We start from the raw sequence: 13,596 nt of genomic DNA, 5'->3' as shown, positions 1-13,596 counted from the left end.
ACTTAGCTAGAAAATTAGTAAAAAAATGAAAAGCAAACTAATCGATGGGCGGATGATCATGGTTGTCAATTAGTGCTCAGTCTTGGAAAACAATGATACAACTAACCAAGGAAAAATAGACTTGCTACTTAAATTGGTTCCTAATTAAAAAAGTAGATCCTTTAGTTCTCAGATATAAAGATGGTACAACAAGAGAGTTCAAACAATGACATCTGTTCTTCTAAACAAACAAATTCACTATGTTCTTCAGAGCTCGAACATGACATATAGCAAGTGAATTAGATAGCCACGTGAGCCTTATCTAGCAAAACAGCTCGTGCGTTGCAACAGGTTCGCTACGGAGCAAACACTTGGTCCTTCCTTCTGTGAGTCGGTGACGGATAACATCAAGTCAAATGAGATCTTCGTCTGCACCTCTGGTCGCACACAAACACTGACCATACATGACCAGTAGACAACACAAACATAGAAGCTTTCACACAAATGGAGTGGGCTAATTTTACATACTTCACACAGATTGATAATACTTACCGCATAACCTTCATCAGAACTTCACTTATTTAATTTTCGCAAACAACATCAAGCAATTGTATATACCAACGAAAGGAACAACATTTATGGTAACGAAGACTATTCAGTCAGTCTCGGAGAACAATTTATATGTACACCAAGATAAGAACAACATGACAGGACTCCTTTAGAAGCATAAGATAGTCCAACATGTGCAAAAACAATTACAATATCTTCCTAATTTATCCATGAATTTTGCAAACTAACCATCTTAGTCTCCTGTCAAGCACAGCACACCAAAAGCAAGTGAAGATGACTCTAGTTGCATACCTAGAGTAAAAACCATAAAGCCTACGTTTTAACAACTCCCCGAGTCCAAGCTGATGTGACATATAATGTAGTTGGCTGGTTTCTTTAACCTAATACAATTAACTCTTCAGCTTGAGCGTGTATCTTAGAAATGCATCAGCATCAGTTTACAATCTGACCAAGTTTCGAATAAGAACCGAAGTTTAGCAGACACAAAACTTATAAATTACTGCATGCTTCTTCATGTTGTGAGCCATATAATATTTTTCAGTTAGTCCTATCCTCTCAAGAAACATAGAGACCGAGTTATTATGTGAAAGTAGATACTTAAAAGCATGAAGCATGTGAACACCCATCTGCAGTAAAGTGTATCCTAAAGTATAGGATAAAGCATTAGCTACTAATACATGTAGGAACTCCCCAAGCAGAAGAAAATCAAAGAGACTAATAAAAACACTTTCTTCCTTGTCAATTTTTACTTAGTGGCTCTGAAGAACTATTGCTACCAACCCTGAAGCAATATTACATCTGCATCAGTAGAAAATGAAGGTTAAGTTGTACGCAAAGGAAGAAATTGATTGGCGATAAGCTCAAGAGTGGATTTTTCTAAATGAAATAGCAATTAAAATGGTCTTCATTTTAGCAATATCTTCTTTAATTCTTTTGCTTGGTCTGTCATATCAGCAGTGCGTTGTAAGAGGCCCATCACGTTTTATTATATCTGAGCATACCAAAAAATCTAGCTATGAAGTTTGACCTCTCCAAACCATGATTGAATAGCGTGACTCATCTCTACTTTTGCGGTATACTGGAAGTCCAATCCTATCTGCATTCTAGCTTGAGCGTGGATGTGACATTGTAGAAACATGAACGGTTTGCCACATGGATAACAGGAAATGTATTAGAAGAATAACATACTCTATATTTTCTGATTGTACATTATTTATCTGAGGAAGTTTCTTGGCAGCCAGCAAATATTTGATGAACAATCTTAGGTTACTGCGAAAAAGAAACTGAGGATCCCCATATCCAAATTAGATATCCCCATTTGGCCAGATCTTTACCTAAAGAAGCAACATCCATTAAAATAGAGGAAGCATTCGGTGACTGGCTAATTACCTCCAGTAGCAGATGCAAGTGTGCTAGTAGGGGGCGGGCCTTGTTGATCAGACATGGCAGGTTGGCCAGGGCTATGTTGAGTCTGAGCGAATAGCATATGCATCCATAGCGTCGCTCGGCGATGTCTTCAGCCGCGACGAAGGTCTTAGCTGCAGCGGCGGACTCGACCTTATCTTCAGGTGCCTCGGAAGGCGAGGAGTATTGCAACGGCCTTGTGGGAAAAGGGTCACAACATCTGCGCTAATCCCAACAGCCAGATTCCCTCCCTCTCAGCTCCAGCGACGACTGCACTAAGCAAACCCTCTGTATCTTTTATGAGAAGTAGCTCCTGACCAACAATACCTGAAGAAGAACACCATTGATGCAAGTCATCGAAAATTACGACTAACAAAACAAAGCATCAAACCTATTCTGTTGTAAATCATCGGGTGGGTGGCGACACTCCATGTTTGAATACATACCTGAACATGGTGAGATAAAATGGTTTTATTTTTGTGATGAGATCATTTTGTCGACAGACTCATAAGTCATGATACAACCTTAGTGTCATGTTATACAAATTTCCAAAATACCGAATAGCTTCCGTGATCAAATCTGGAGCAAAGGAAAGAGAGGATGCACACAGCTCATTATGCAAAACATGATCGATAGACGTACAATGATAGTCATCCACCCTCCCCAAAGTAAGTAGGGAGTTAGCATAAATAGCTAGTTATTGATATAATTTAGCTAATCTAGTCACCATAAGTAAGAACAATATTCTTCCGCGGTAATAACACAAGCTCAATTGCAGCTGAAACAGAGCCGACACATCAGAGGCCAGATCAAACAATTTGATGGTGATGCTATTTAGAGCGAGTGTTTTTCCTGTAGAATACATGAGTCATTTGGAGCGAAATTTGAGGACGCCTGCACACTGTACTATTTTCTGATGTATTGTATCAATATCATGGAGCTGCCTATAATGATGCTTCTGTCAATTAATTCACTGGATAGATGTACAGCACAACAACCTCGGCGCATAATTAAAATATTGTTAAGGCAGTCTACCCAGTGAGATTAATACACTATCTACCTAGGACACAGGAACGAGGAATGAAGTACACCATGGAGGGGTTTCCCTCTAAAATAATCTTGCAACACAAACAAATGAAAGATGCTTTATCTTAAGCAGAACCCACAAAATTTATCAGGGGTGAGAACAACTCTAATTTGGATGAAACTTTTGTCAATTTTTATGTACAAGTTACTGCTAGAATACAGCAGCAGATCCCTGATGAACAACTGAAAGAAAACTACACCCAAAGCCACCATTGGCGTTTCGCCCCACCACCAGCCCCAGCCCAACATCAACTCAGGCAATACAGTCGCTAATCGCTGGTAACACAAACGAATCTACAACCAAATCAACCAAAACGGGGTTCACTTCTTTGAAATCCCCACCCCAATCCAACATTCCAAGGATTAACACGCCGCAATACAGGCGAGACCGCACAAATAGGATCAACGGACAGCTAGGACTCCGTCGACGGGCACTACTTGGAGGGAGTTGGCCTTGACGTAGTCCCACACGATCTCGAGGACGCCGGAGCAGGAGATGTTGGGGGCGTCGCCGAATTTGCTCAGGGTATCGGACACCGGCACCGGCCGCATGATCCCGCGGAGGTTGTTCGGATCGACCGGGCCCTTCTTCTTGACCGCCTTGGGTTTCACGGCGTCCGTTCCGCCTCCCTTCGCCGCCGCCGCTGCAGGCTTCTTGCGTCAGCCGCCGCCGCCGAGGACATGAAGGACCGGCACCCACGGAGCACCGTGTACGCCGCCGTCGACATCGCCGTGGGATGGGTGGGTGGGTCGCTCCGCTTCGCCGGGGAGTGGGGGGAAACATTTTGTCAGATCCAGTTAAAGGGACTGCGGGTTGAATGTCATAAATAGCAAGGGCTTTTTTGTAAAATCATCACGGCGGGTTTTCCGACAGAAACAATAGCCTCTTTATTATTAGGTAAAGATAAAGATTCCTTCCTTTGTTTTTTTCCTTTCTTCCTTTTTCCTTTTTTGTCGTTTCTGTTTTTTTCTCTTTCCTTTTTTTCCTTCTTCTTTCTCGTATGATGATTTTGTTTCAAATTCATGATTTTTTCTTTAAAATTGATGATTTTTTTTTTCAAATTTGATGTACGTTTTTTCAAATTCGATGATTTGTTTTCGTAAATTTTGAAGATTTTTTTCCAAACTTGATGAACTATTTTCAAATTGCATGAAATTTTGAAAATCATTTTTTTAGTTTCGTTGAACATTTTTCAAGTTCGATGAACTTTTTCCAAATTCGATGAACTTTTTTTCAAATTCGGTGAACTATTTTCAGATCCGAAGAACTTTTTTAATCCATTATTTTTGTCAATGTTGATGAATTTTTTCAAAATTGTTTGACTTTATTCAAATTTGATGAGTTATTATACAAATTTGGTGAACCTTTTCTCAAATCAGATGAACTTTTTTCAAATTCATTGATTGTTTTGTCGAAAATACATGAACATTTTTCAAATTCAATGAACCTTTTTTCAAACTTGATGAACTATTTTCAATTTTGATAATTTTTTTTAAAAATCAGTTTTTTTATTCCACTGAATATTTGTCAGGTTCGATGAACTTTTTCAAATTTGATAATCTTTTTTCAAATTTGATGAACTATTTTTAGATCCGATGAACTTTTTAAAAATCCATTAACTTTTCAAAACTTTTTCCATTATTTTAAAATTTGTGAACTTTTTCTAAATCTATGAACGTTTTTTGAAATCAGTTAACTTATTTGAAAATCGGGGAACATATTTTAAAATTCGTGAATTTTTTTCAAAATCAATGAACTGTTTTTGCTCAAATTCGATGAACTTTTACATTTTCATTTTTTTAAAAATTGATGAACTTTTTTAAAATCTGTTGAACTTTTTTTTATTCAAATTTGATTAACTTTTTTCTTCAAATTTGATGAACTTTTTTCTTCAAATTCGATATTTTTTATAAATTTTGTGAAGTTTTTTAAATTTGATGTTTTTTGACTAAATTTGTCAGTGTTTTGAAGTTTGTAAACGTCTTTTGGAAATTCATGAATATTTTTGAATTCATGATTTTTTTTTAATCCAACAGTTGACTGGTTAAAGGTTGATGGTTCAACCGTGACTGAAAAAGTAACAAATGAATCAGGGAGGTTACAGAGCGATCGAGCAGTGGAGCGAGCGAGCACCCGCGTTGGGCCGGCCCAAGTTCGAGGCGCTTAAAGCGCCACTATCCCGTACCGGCGCTGAAAGAGGGGACCTCCTATGCGCCGCTCGTTACGGCCAACGGCCGAGCGGATGCATAGGGGGTCGCCCGACTGGGCCGGCCCAGAAAAAAAAAGGAAAAAACCCGGTTCAAGAACCTTCTAGATGGCCCTTCGCACAGAGGGGCAACCTGAAAGCACGAGCAGCTCCCCTCGGTAGGCCTATCCTCATACCACTCTCTCACTGACCTCGGGCCCGAACCCGGACTCCGGCCTTGGCTTCCCCGCGCGTGGGTCGCTTTCTCGGTGGCCGTAGCCCGCCTCCCAGGCCCGGTAGTAGTCGTCGCCGCACGGAAACAAAAATAAAAAGGAAAAGGCCCCCTTCACGCGTGGGCCACCGGCGTGTGATCTCACTGCCGGCTGGTCCCGCAAGGAGCTCGCGTCATCGACGGTCGGTGGCGGCACACGACTAATGTTACTCTGCGTCCGCCCCTGCGCACCGCTACGCGCACAACGCCCTCGCCCTCGTCCGCGCACCCCCCACTCGGCCCCTCCCCCGCCACTTGCCGTGACACCCATTGGACCTCGCCATGGACGCCTCCGAGTGCGCCCCCCCCCCCCCCCCCCCTTCGAAGAATCAGCCGTCGATTGTGTTTCCAAGCAGTTTTTTGATCGGCTCCATGATCCATCCCAGGTACCCGCACATGCAAGGGGGCGCGTCGTCTTGCCGTGCCGCCGACGCCGCCGCCTGGGACGCCGTGCAGCAGCAGAAACGCCAGCGCTGCCAGGTACTAGTCGTAGCGCGACCTCGGCGTCTCCGCAAATTCCGTCCGTAACCTCCCTTCTTCTGGTTCGCTACCCGAGCGGTTTCCGTGCAATCCGATGTTGCGGCCGTTGCCTTGTTGCGGAGCGTGACACGAGGGTTTTGACCTACTTGGGTGTGATTGTATTTTTTAATAATTAAATAATAATTCAGTTTTTTCTTGTGGTTTAGGTTTGTGGATTTGGGGCGTGCTTTTGATTTTGAAGTGGAAAATATCTTAATAGCATATAAGGGTAGTAGGGTTTGCCGGACAATTTTGTATTTAGGTTTCTGGAGATTGATTGTGGTAGGATTGGGGTTTCCTGGGCACTTGAATTAACATTCTATGGGTTTACAGTAAAATGTTTTTTATTTACCGTTTTTTTTGTGGGTCTGTGGGCCTGTAGAGACTAGAAATAATATCTGGTGTTTCTTTGTAGTTTCGTTGTGTTCGTAGAATTGCGGTCTGTGCTTGTATATGTTGTTTGCCGAAGTTTTGATCTTGTAAATCTTGTTTACACACGGATGAGTACATAAATATACATGGTAATGAAAACTGCAAGGTATACATTCTAGCATATTCAATCGATGGCGTGTCTCTAGAATGTCCATGTATTGCTAATAAGCTTGAAACATTTGTTTGACCATGGAAGTGTCTGTGTGGCTAATCTAGCTACCTCGAGCATCTCACTCATATTTTATACTCCCTCCGTTCCTAAATATAAGACCTTTTAGACATTGCACTATGAACTACATAAGGATGTACATAGACATATTTTAGAATATAGATTCACTCATTTTGCCCCGTATGTAGTCTTCTAGTGAAATCTCTAAAAGGTCTTATATTTTGGAACGGAGGGAGTATAATCTTATGACTGTATCGCCATGATAGGTGTCTCTTAAATTCGTTATGCGTGAATTTTGATGCTCTAGTGGTAAGCTGGTAGGAGTTTGAGCAGTTGTACACATGAACTTTTAGCAGAGCATGCAGGTGTGTGAGCTATAGAGGTATGATTTTTTTGGGGGCCAGTGATCTAGCAACGCAAGACACTTGTGGCAGGCCACAACGTCTCATGTTGAACGTGAGGGCAATTCCCCTTGGGATATTCTAGTACCATTGTGGAAATGAGAAGGTTTTGGAGTATCATGGTTTCCGTAGCACTTTTTAGATTTATGTGTTAATTATTACTGAATAAATTTTCGCATGTTTGAACTTTGTGCCTCTCTGATTCACAGGATTTGCAAAATGTGGGAATAGAAAAACACAGGAATAGAGTGGCATGCCACTGTATTTGCCAAAGCACCTCTAAACGTAAGGATGCTTGTTTGTGCACAGGAAAAATGTAGGATTATTTCAAGGAGGTTGCAGTGGATGGAAAATTTCCTATGAAATCTAGTGCAAATAATCTAAGGAAAAAATCCTATGGTTTACAATCGTATGAATCAAATAACCCATAGAGGAAAAATTCCTAAGGATTAAAATCCTCCAAAATTCATTTGAGAATCCTTTGAATCAAAGAAGCCCTTCTTTGCCTGTTAAATTAATACTACAGCATGCTCGACATTTCTTAGTTTGATGTGGATGAAGGCATTGCTTGTGTTCTGCTAGCTGTTTGTCCGCCAGGGAGAGAAATTGAAAAGTTGTGATGATCTTGAGCTTTTGTACTTGTTTATTTATTTGTTGAACAAGTGATTTTTTATACCCTCTCTAACGGGCATTGCTTGTTTTGTGGACAAAACAGTAACTTAAAAATTACCAAATTAACTTTAGGTCGTATATTATTGCAAAGTCAATTTTATAGGATGTTTTAGTCTACAATAAATATGGACACTGTGGAGACAAGACAGGGACCCCCCACCCTCACCACCACCATTCCACTTATCCTAGTTTAAAAAATTGAGAGGTAACTGGTGGTTCAACAAGAAAAAAAATGCAGCCTGCTCAGCTCTGGTTCAGTGAGAAGGCCGTCCTGCAACTGACCCAGCCAGAATCTGGTTTTCCAACAAACATATTTCTCTGTCCAGCTGGCCTGCAGTGCAAGGATTATGAGTTGAACAGCTAGTCTTGACTAGTCGCGCAACTAGTCTAGTAGTCTCAGACGGATTGTCTACTAGGTTCTTCGTGTAGACTAGCTCTGTGAGTCGAGGGGTGAAGCAACTAGTCGTGGACTAGTTCAGTAGTCATCGTGTTTGAGCCGATCGGCTCAATCTTTTAGGGATAAGTGAGCAGCCCTCGGGAGGGAAAATCTGCAATCCTAGCTTTCCAGGCTCCTCCACAACAAGCACCTGACAGCCTCACCTGGGACCAGGCCACCGCCGCCCACGGCTGCCGCCACCGGTGGCCAGGAGCACTCTGCTCCACTCTCTGCTTGTTCTCCTCCTCCCCTGGATCCGCCCCTCTGCTTTTGTGCTCCTCTCTTGTTGTCCTCCTCTGCTGCTGTGTTCCTCCACTGGATCTGCCCTTCTTCTGCTGTGCTCCTCGTGGATCCGCCGGCGATGACAAGCAAGCAGTCCTCTGCTGTTCTAGCTACTATTCTCTCCCTAAACTCCTTCCATTCTTCTTGGGTTTGATTTCTCCCCTGCCTTCTTGGTTCGTGGCGATGTGATGAAGGCTCTGGCCATTGGATATTACAGTTGGCACAGGTCCCAGGTCCTTCATCCACTTCCAATGCATTCAATTTTTACTGTATACTTTATGGTAATATATAGTATATAATACATGCTATGTATTAGTAGCTGGGTACTGTAAGTTGAGTACTACAGTACCATGCCGACTAGTCCAGCAGTAGTCACGATTAGTCTATGAGTGTCAACCTCGGCTAGACTCGTAATTCTTGCTGCAGTGTCACCGTGCTGGAAAAATATATTTGCGTGGGCTGGGATTGGACCTAGTACCTCGAGGCTCCTTGGTGAAGCGACAGACTATTGTAACCACCTGGACTGATGTTGTTTGGTTACTTAGGATGGAAAGATAACTTACTCGTACCTGATTTATGTACCATCACACCTAATAATACGATAAGCGAACCGATGAACCATCCCAATGGTTTAATCACTGGATAAGGTTTTTAAATTATGCCGCCGACTAGACAGTAGCACCACAATGTTTTGTCTTTTGGGGGCATTTTTTGCTAGTTACTTTGTTTCCAAAGAGGTCTTGTGGAGACTATTGGTAAAACATTGTAGATTCCTCATGCCATATACTTCATATCTAATGCTGGTAGAGAAGAGCAGTGGATCATGATATGTGACTTAAATTTACAACTACCTGTGGAAGTTTGTATTTATTGTGGAAAAGCTGTGTTTGATTATAACTACATTGGCATATTTTACAGGGATCATCATCCAGTGATAAAGTTGGATCCTGTACAGAAAATAACTCCTTCGAAGCATCTGAAACTGAGCTACAGAATTTTGACTCTGGTGAAATTGAAGAAGAAGATTATGATATGGATGATGAAGACGAAGGCTGCTACGATGATGACAATGAAGGATCTGACTATGAGTTTGATGAAAGTGATTTCAACCAGCAGCTGGCTGATAAATTTGACGATTTAGATCTGCCTCCAGGTGTGGAGGCTACTGTACCATGGTTGCAGAAAGCTGCAACTGATGATGGCCCTGGCAATTTTAAGTCAATGTCAGAAATAGAGGATGACATTGGTAAGAAATACAAGTTTTTTAAACAGTTTGACACTGTTGAGGATTTCTCTGATCATCATTATGCTAATAAACCTGTTGGAAAGGTAAAACCCTATGCTTTTTTTTGTACGTTCTTTTCGACTCGGATACTTATTTGTTCTTTAACACCACTTTAGGCAGGGAAAGCGTGGACAAAAAGAATTCAGCACGACTGGAAACTCCTGGAGAACGATTTACCAGGTCAGCTATATCCAAGAAAGAAAATATAAATATGTGCTTAAAATTCTCCCCGCAAGTGATAGACATAAATTTTGAAGCACATTGAGGATCTGATTTGAACCACCCACTTCTACATTACTCAGTTTTTCTTTGAATTTTGTGCAAATTTTGTTCTTCTGAGGCCATATGTTGTCTTCTAGAAGAAAGCTCTATCGATAGTGTTTTTTAATGTGTTTTAAATTAATCATCTTATTGTATACTTTCACCTACATTTTTTTACAAAGTCTGCAGCTCACTGCTGACTATCCTGGTTTAAAATTGCTAAAGCTTAGAAACACGCTTTCTTGTACTATTTACATGAATTATTGTTCTTCTGTGCAGTGTCCATATACGTCCGTGTCTCAGAGAATCGAATGGACCTTCTCAGGGCTGTGATGATTGGGCCTCAGGGAACACCCTACCATGATGGCCTTTTCTTCTTTGATGCTCAATTTACTTCTAGTTATCCTGCAACTCCTCCAGTAAGTGTCGACATTCTGATAACTTCTTATGTAATGTATTTCCATATTTTGAGTGAAATACCCGTTCTGGTGCTTTTGCAGACTGTGTACTATCATTCTGGAGGACTTCGGCTTAATCCAAACTTGTATGCTTGTGGAAAAGTCTGCCTTAGCCTCCTAGGCACCTGGGAAGGTCATGGTTGTGAGAAGTGGAACTCAGCTCACTCGACCATGCTACAAGTGCTAATCTCCATTCAAGCTCTCGTATTGAATGAGAAGCCATACTTCAATGAGCCAGGATATGAAACATATGCCAACAATGCTAGTGGGCAGAGGACTGCCTTGGAGTATAATGACACAACATTTCAGTACTCATGTAGGACAATGTTGTACTCGCTTCGCAGGGCTCCACAGGTAACATACTGCTAATTATCAGGCTCTCGCAGTTCCGGACATGGGTGCACAAGTACTCACAGTTCCGAAGATTCGTCCAAAATATAACTTGCTAAATGTGGACGTATATGATGCTATTTTGTTCGAAGGGAAAGATAGACAACAGAAATAATCTACTGAACTGTAACATCAAACTGTTGAAACCATCCGATTTTTGCCCTCGGGTGATTTCACAAATAGTCCGTTTGTTAATGTGGATACCACATTTCCACCATGTCACAGCCAGGACCTAACAATCTAAAATAAGTTCCACCATTTGTATAAATATCTTTCACAAGAAACGCTAGAAATGGAAGAGAAAAATTGATAAAACAGACCAGTAAACAGAATTTGGTGACATGGCAGTGATGTGGTGCACATGTGACATGCATGTCATCAAAAACTACTTAACTACTTGTGAAACTACTCTAGGGTGATTTTTTTTACTATTTCAATAGCTTGTGAGCCAGACGGTTTTAGTTTTACTGTTCAAAAGTGAACTTGTGCCCGCGTTCAGAGTTGAATGGTGGACTTCTTTCTAGAAGAGAACATCGTCAATTTGACTTTGAACATTTGAACCATGATGGAGTGACACGAGGTTACTCTTGTGGGCTAGAAGGTAGAAGACCCTCCAGTTGGACGTTAGCTTGGGCTCTGTTTTTGTGTTATCCTGAATCCACGCAAGAATTCAAGGTTGAAAATATTTTGTTTTCTCCCTGTTTCTGATATGACAGTTCTTTTTGGTAGCAAAGACAGCATAGCAGCAAAATCTTGCTAGAATCAGTAAAGGTTGCTTGATTCCGTATCTAGTTTGCCCAGTGTACCTCAGTATGACAAGCACAAATTTGGCACTTAATTTGGTTGTAGTATGGAAATTGTTATTATCTTCTGTAGGGTGCAGTGCACCGAGTAGCTTTTAGATTACATAGCCACCATACCAGAAAATCGAATAACCTTTATTGTTGGCTGTTGCTTTGCTTGTTTCAGCACTTCGAAGATCTCGTTGCCGGCCACTTCCGTGAGCGCGGCCGTGCCATTCTGGCTGCATGCAAATATTACATGGAGGGTAACACAGTTGGGTCCGTAGTTCCTGACGAGGACGATGAGGACAAGGAGCTGCAAACCGCAAATGCAGAAGGATCCAGCTCCAGCAGTGCAGTGAAGCCAAAGAATAATGAGGTAGATTTGCGTGCAGGCGCAGGTGTAGTTCGCCCTGCATCCTTCAAGACCAACATGGAGGTTCTGTTTGAAGAACTCCTGATGGAGTTCAATGTGAAGGGTGCTGACACCAAGAAGTTCTGTGCCGAGAAGTTGAAGAAGAGTCAGCCTGCTGCTGCTTGAAGGATCCGCGGCTGCAGCACCAGATATCTGTGGTGGTTCCATAAATAGGAGTGAAGTCCATAAAATGATGGTTTCATTTCTTGCCTAACTATAGGAATGCTATGTAGATAGCTCTTTCTTTTTGCGCCCTTTGCTGTACTGATCCTGTGGACTCGGAACTGGAAAAAAAAGTAATGGTTTTAGATGCTAACTGAAGTATCCACCCCCTTGTTCACGAGATCCTAACATTTTATCCTAGATGCTCTGGAGGATATCGTTTGCTAATGAGCTACTAGTACGTGAGGCTACATGTCCATACTGTCGTGATTTAGTTGTTCACGAGATCCTCCCAATGGGAGCAAAATGAGTGAATCTACACTCGAAAATGCATTTATATACATTCGTATGCAGTCCGTATTAATCTTTAGAAGGTTTTATATTTAAAAACGGAGGGAGTAGATACCAATGCAGGAATCAAGAGGGCATGTCAGTACATTTTGAAGGATAGAACATTGGTTCCTGCTAGTCAATAGCAGATACCAATGCAGGAATCAAGAGGATAGAAACATTGGTTCCTGCTAGTCAATAGCAGATGCCAATGCAGGAATCAAGAGGGCTTGCTAGATACATCTTCTGAGTGATAAGTAATATGGACGGGAGGGAGTAATAGTTTTCGCAGATACTGGATCTACATTTCAATAGATAGGAATAGAAAATTCCGCGTATGGATAATATCTTTTAAAGCTATTACTTATAGAGAAATTTGTCTATTTTTGTTGTTGCCGTGCAGTTAAATTGCATCTAAATTCCACAAAGCCTAAAGCGCAAGCAAGGTGTTTGTTGAAATGACCAAGAGCACAACTAGCCGACATCATTTACATGCTGGTTGTTTTAGTTCGCACGTCGTATATCACAATACTTGTGGTTCTAAATGGTATTATATCATAATACTTGTGGTTCTAAATGGTATTTGACCCGTTAATCCACGTAACTCCGTAAAAAGATACTTGTAATTTTAGAGTTATTTTGTTGTTCTCGGCACTGCTGGTTTCATTTGTTTTTCTAACCGTGCAAAAGGACTATGTATTGTATTAAGATAATAGAGATAGAGAGAGAAAATACAACCGACCAACACTCAAGATGATCCAGCTTACAACATTCAAACAACAACAAAATAGAACTGAAGCAACAAACACAACAAACGACCAAAACTCACCAACTAGTGCAGAACGAAACGACACATGCTCGCCTATGCTCATTGATGACAATGACTTGATAAAAAAATCTTCATCATTGACGTGTGATGATTCTCAAAGACCCCATCATATCCTCTAGGTGACCAACGCCACCAAGGTTTCAAGGAGTTTCTTTTGGTTCCCTGAACTGTAGCTCCGGCAACTTGCCAACGATCTCGCGGAAGTCCAATCCTTTATCCCAGCCCAATGAAGCATCATTCAAACCCCATAAAACTAAGATTACGTTGCGGTCCCATA

At 41.4% G+C, this 13,596-nt stretch overlaps 1 protein-coding gene and 1 pseudogene across 2 annotated transcripts; one reads left to right on the top strand and one right to left on the bottom strand.

The window, feature by feature from the left end:
• Positions 1–2,732: 2,732 nt before the first annotated feature.
• LOC123427757 lies at positions 2,733–3,767 on the bottom strand (annotated as a pseudogene).
• Positions 3,768–5,682: 1,915 nt separating this feature from the next.
• LOC123427740 (probable ubiquitin-conjugating enzyme E2 25) lies at positions 5,683–12,314 on the top strand. 2 transcript variants are annotated; one of them, XM_045111869.1, is made up of 7 exons: positions 5,683–5,792; positions 5,883–5,976; positions 9,326–9,736; positions 9,809–9,872; positions 10,233–10,372; positions 10,454–10,765; positions 11,771–12,314. In XM_045111869.1, the coding sequence occupies exons 1-7, from the start codon at positions 5,779–5,781 to the stop codon at positions 12,122–12,124; spliced, it is 1,389 nt and encodes a 462-aa protein (XP_044967804.1). In that variant the 5' UTR covers positions 5,683–5,778; the 3' UTR covers positions 12,125–12,314. The 2 variants fall into 2 exon arrangements, with proteins under 2 accessions (XP_044967804.1, XP_044967796.1); XM_045111861.1 differs by having other exon boundaries at positions 5,764–5,976.
• Positions 12,315–13,596: the final 1,282 nt, after the last annotated feature.

Source organism: Hordeum vulgare, chromosome 1H (assembly GCF_904849725.1).
Source record: "Hordeum vulgare subsp. vulgare chromosome 1H, MorexV3_pseudomolecules_assembly, whole genome shotgun sequence".
Taxonomy (NCBI): Eukaryota; Viridiplantae; Streptophyta; class Magnoliopsida; order Poales; family Poaceae; genus Hordeum; species Hordeum vulgare.
This window is presented reverse-complemented; position numbering and strand designations above follow the sequence as displayed.

What these genes read in the sequence shown, in the direction of transcription:
- LOC123427740 (XM_045111861.1), top strand. Translation starts at nt 5,779, where the DNA reads ATGGACGCCTCCGAGTGCGCCCCCCCCCCCCCCCCCCCTTCGAAGAAT. An exon ending in CCTGGAGAACGATTTACCAG is followed by an intron (nt 9,873 to 10,232) that starts GTCAGCTATATC and finishes TCTTCTGTGCAG; the next exon opens with TGTCCATATACGTCCGTGTC. An exon ending in CGCTTCGCAGGGCTCCACAG is followed by an intron (nt 10,766 to 11,770) that starts GTAACATACTGC and finishes TGCTTGTTTCAG; the next exon opens with CACTTCGAAGATCTCGTTGC.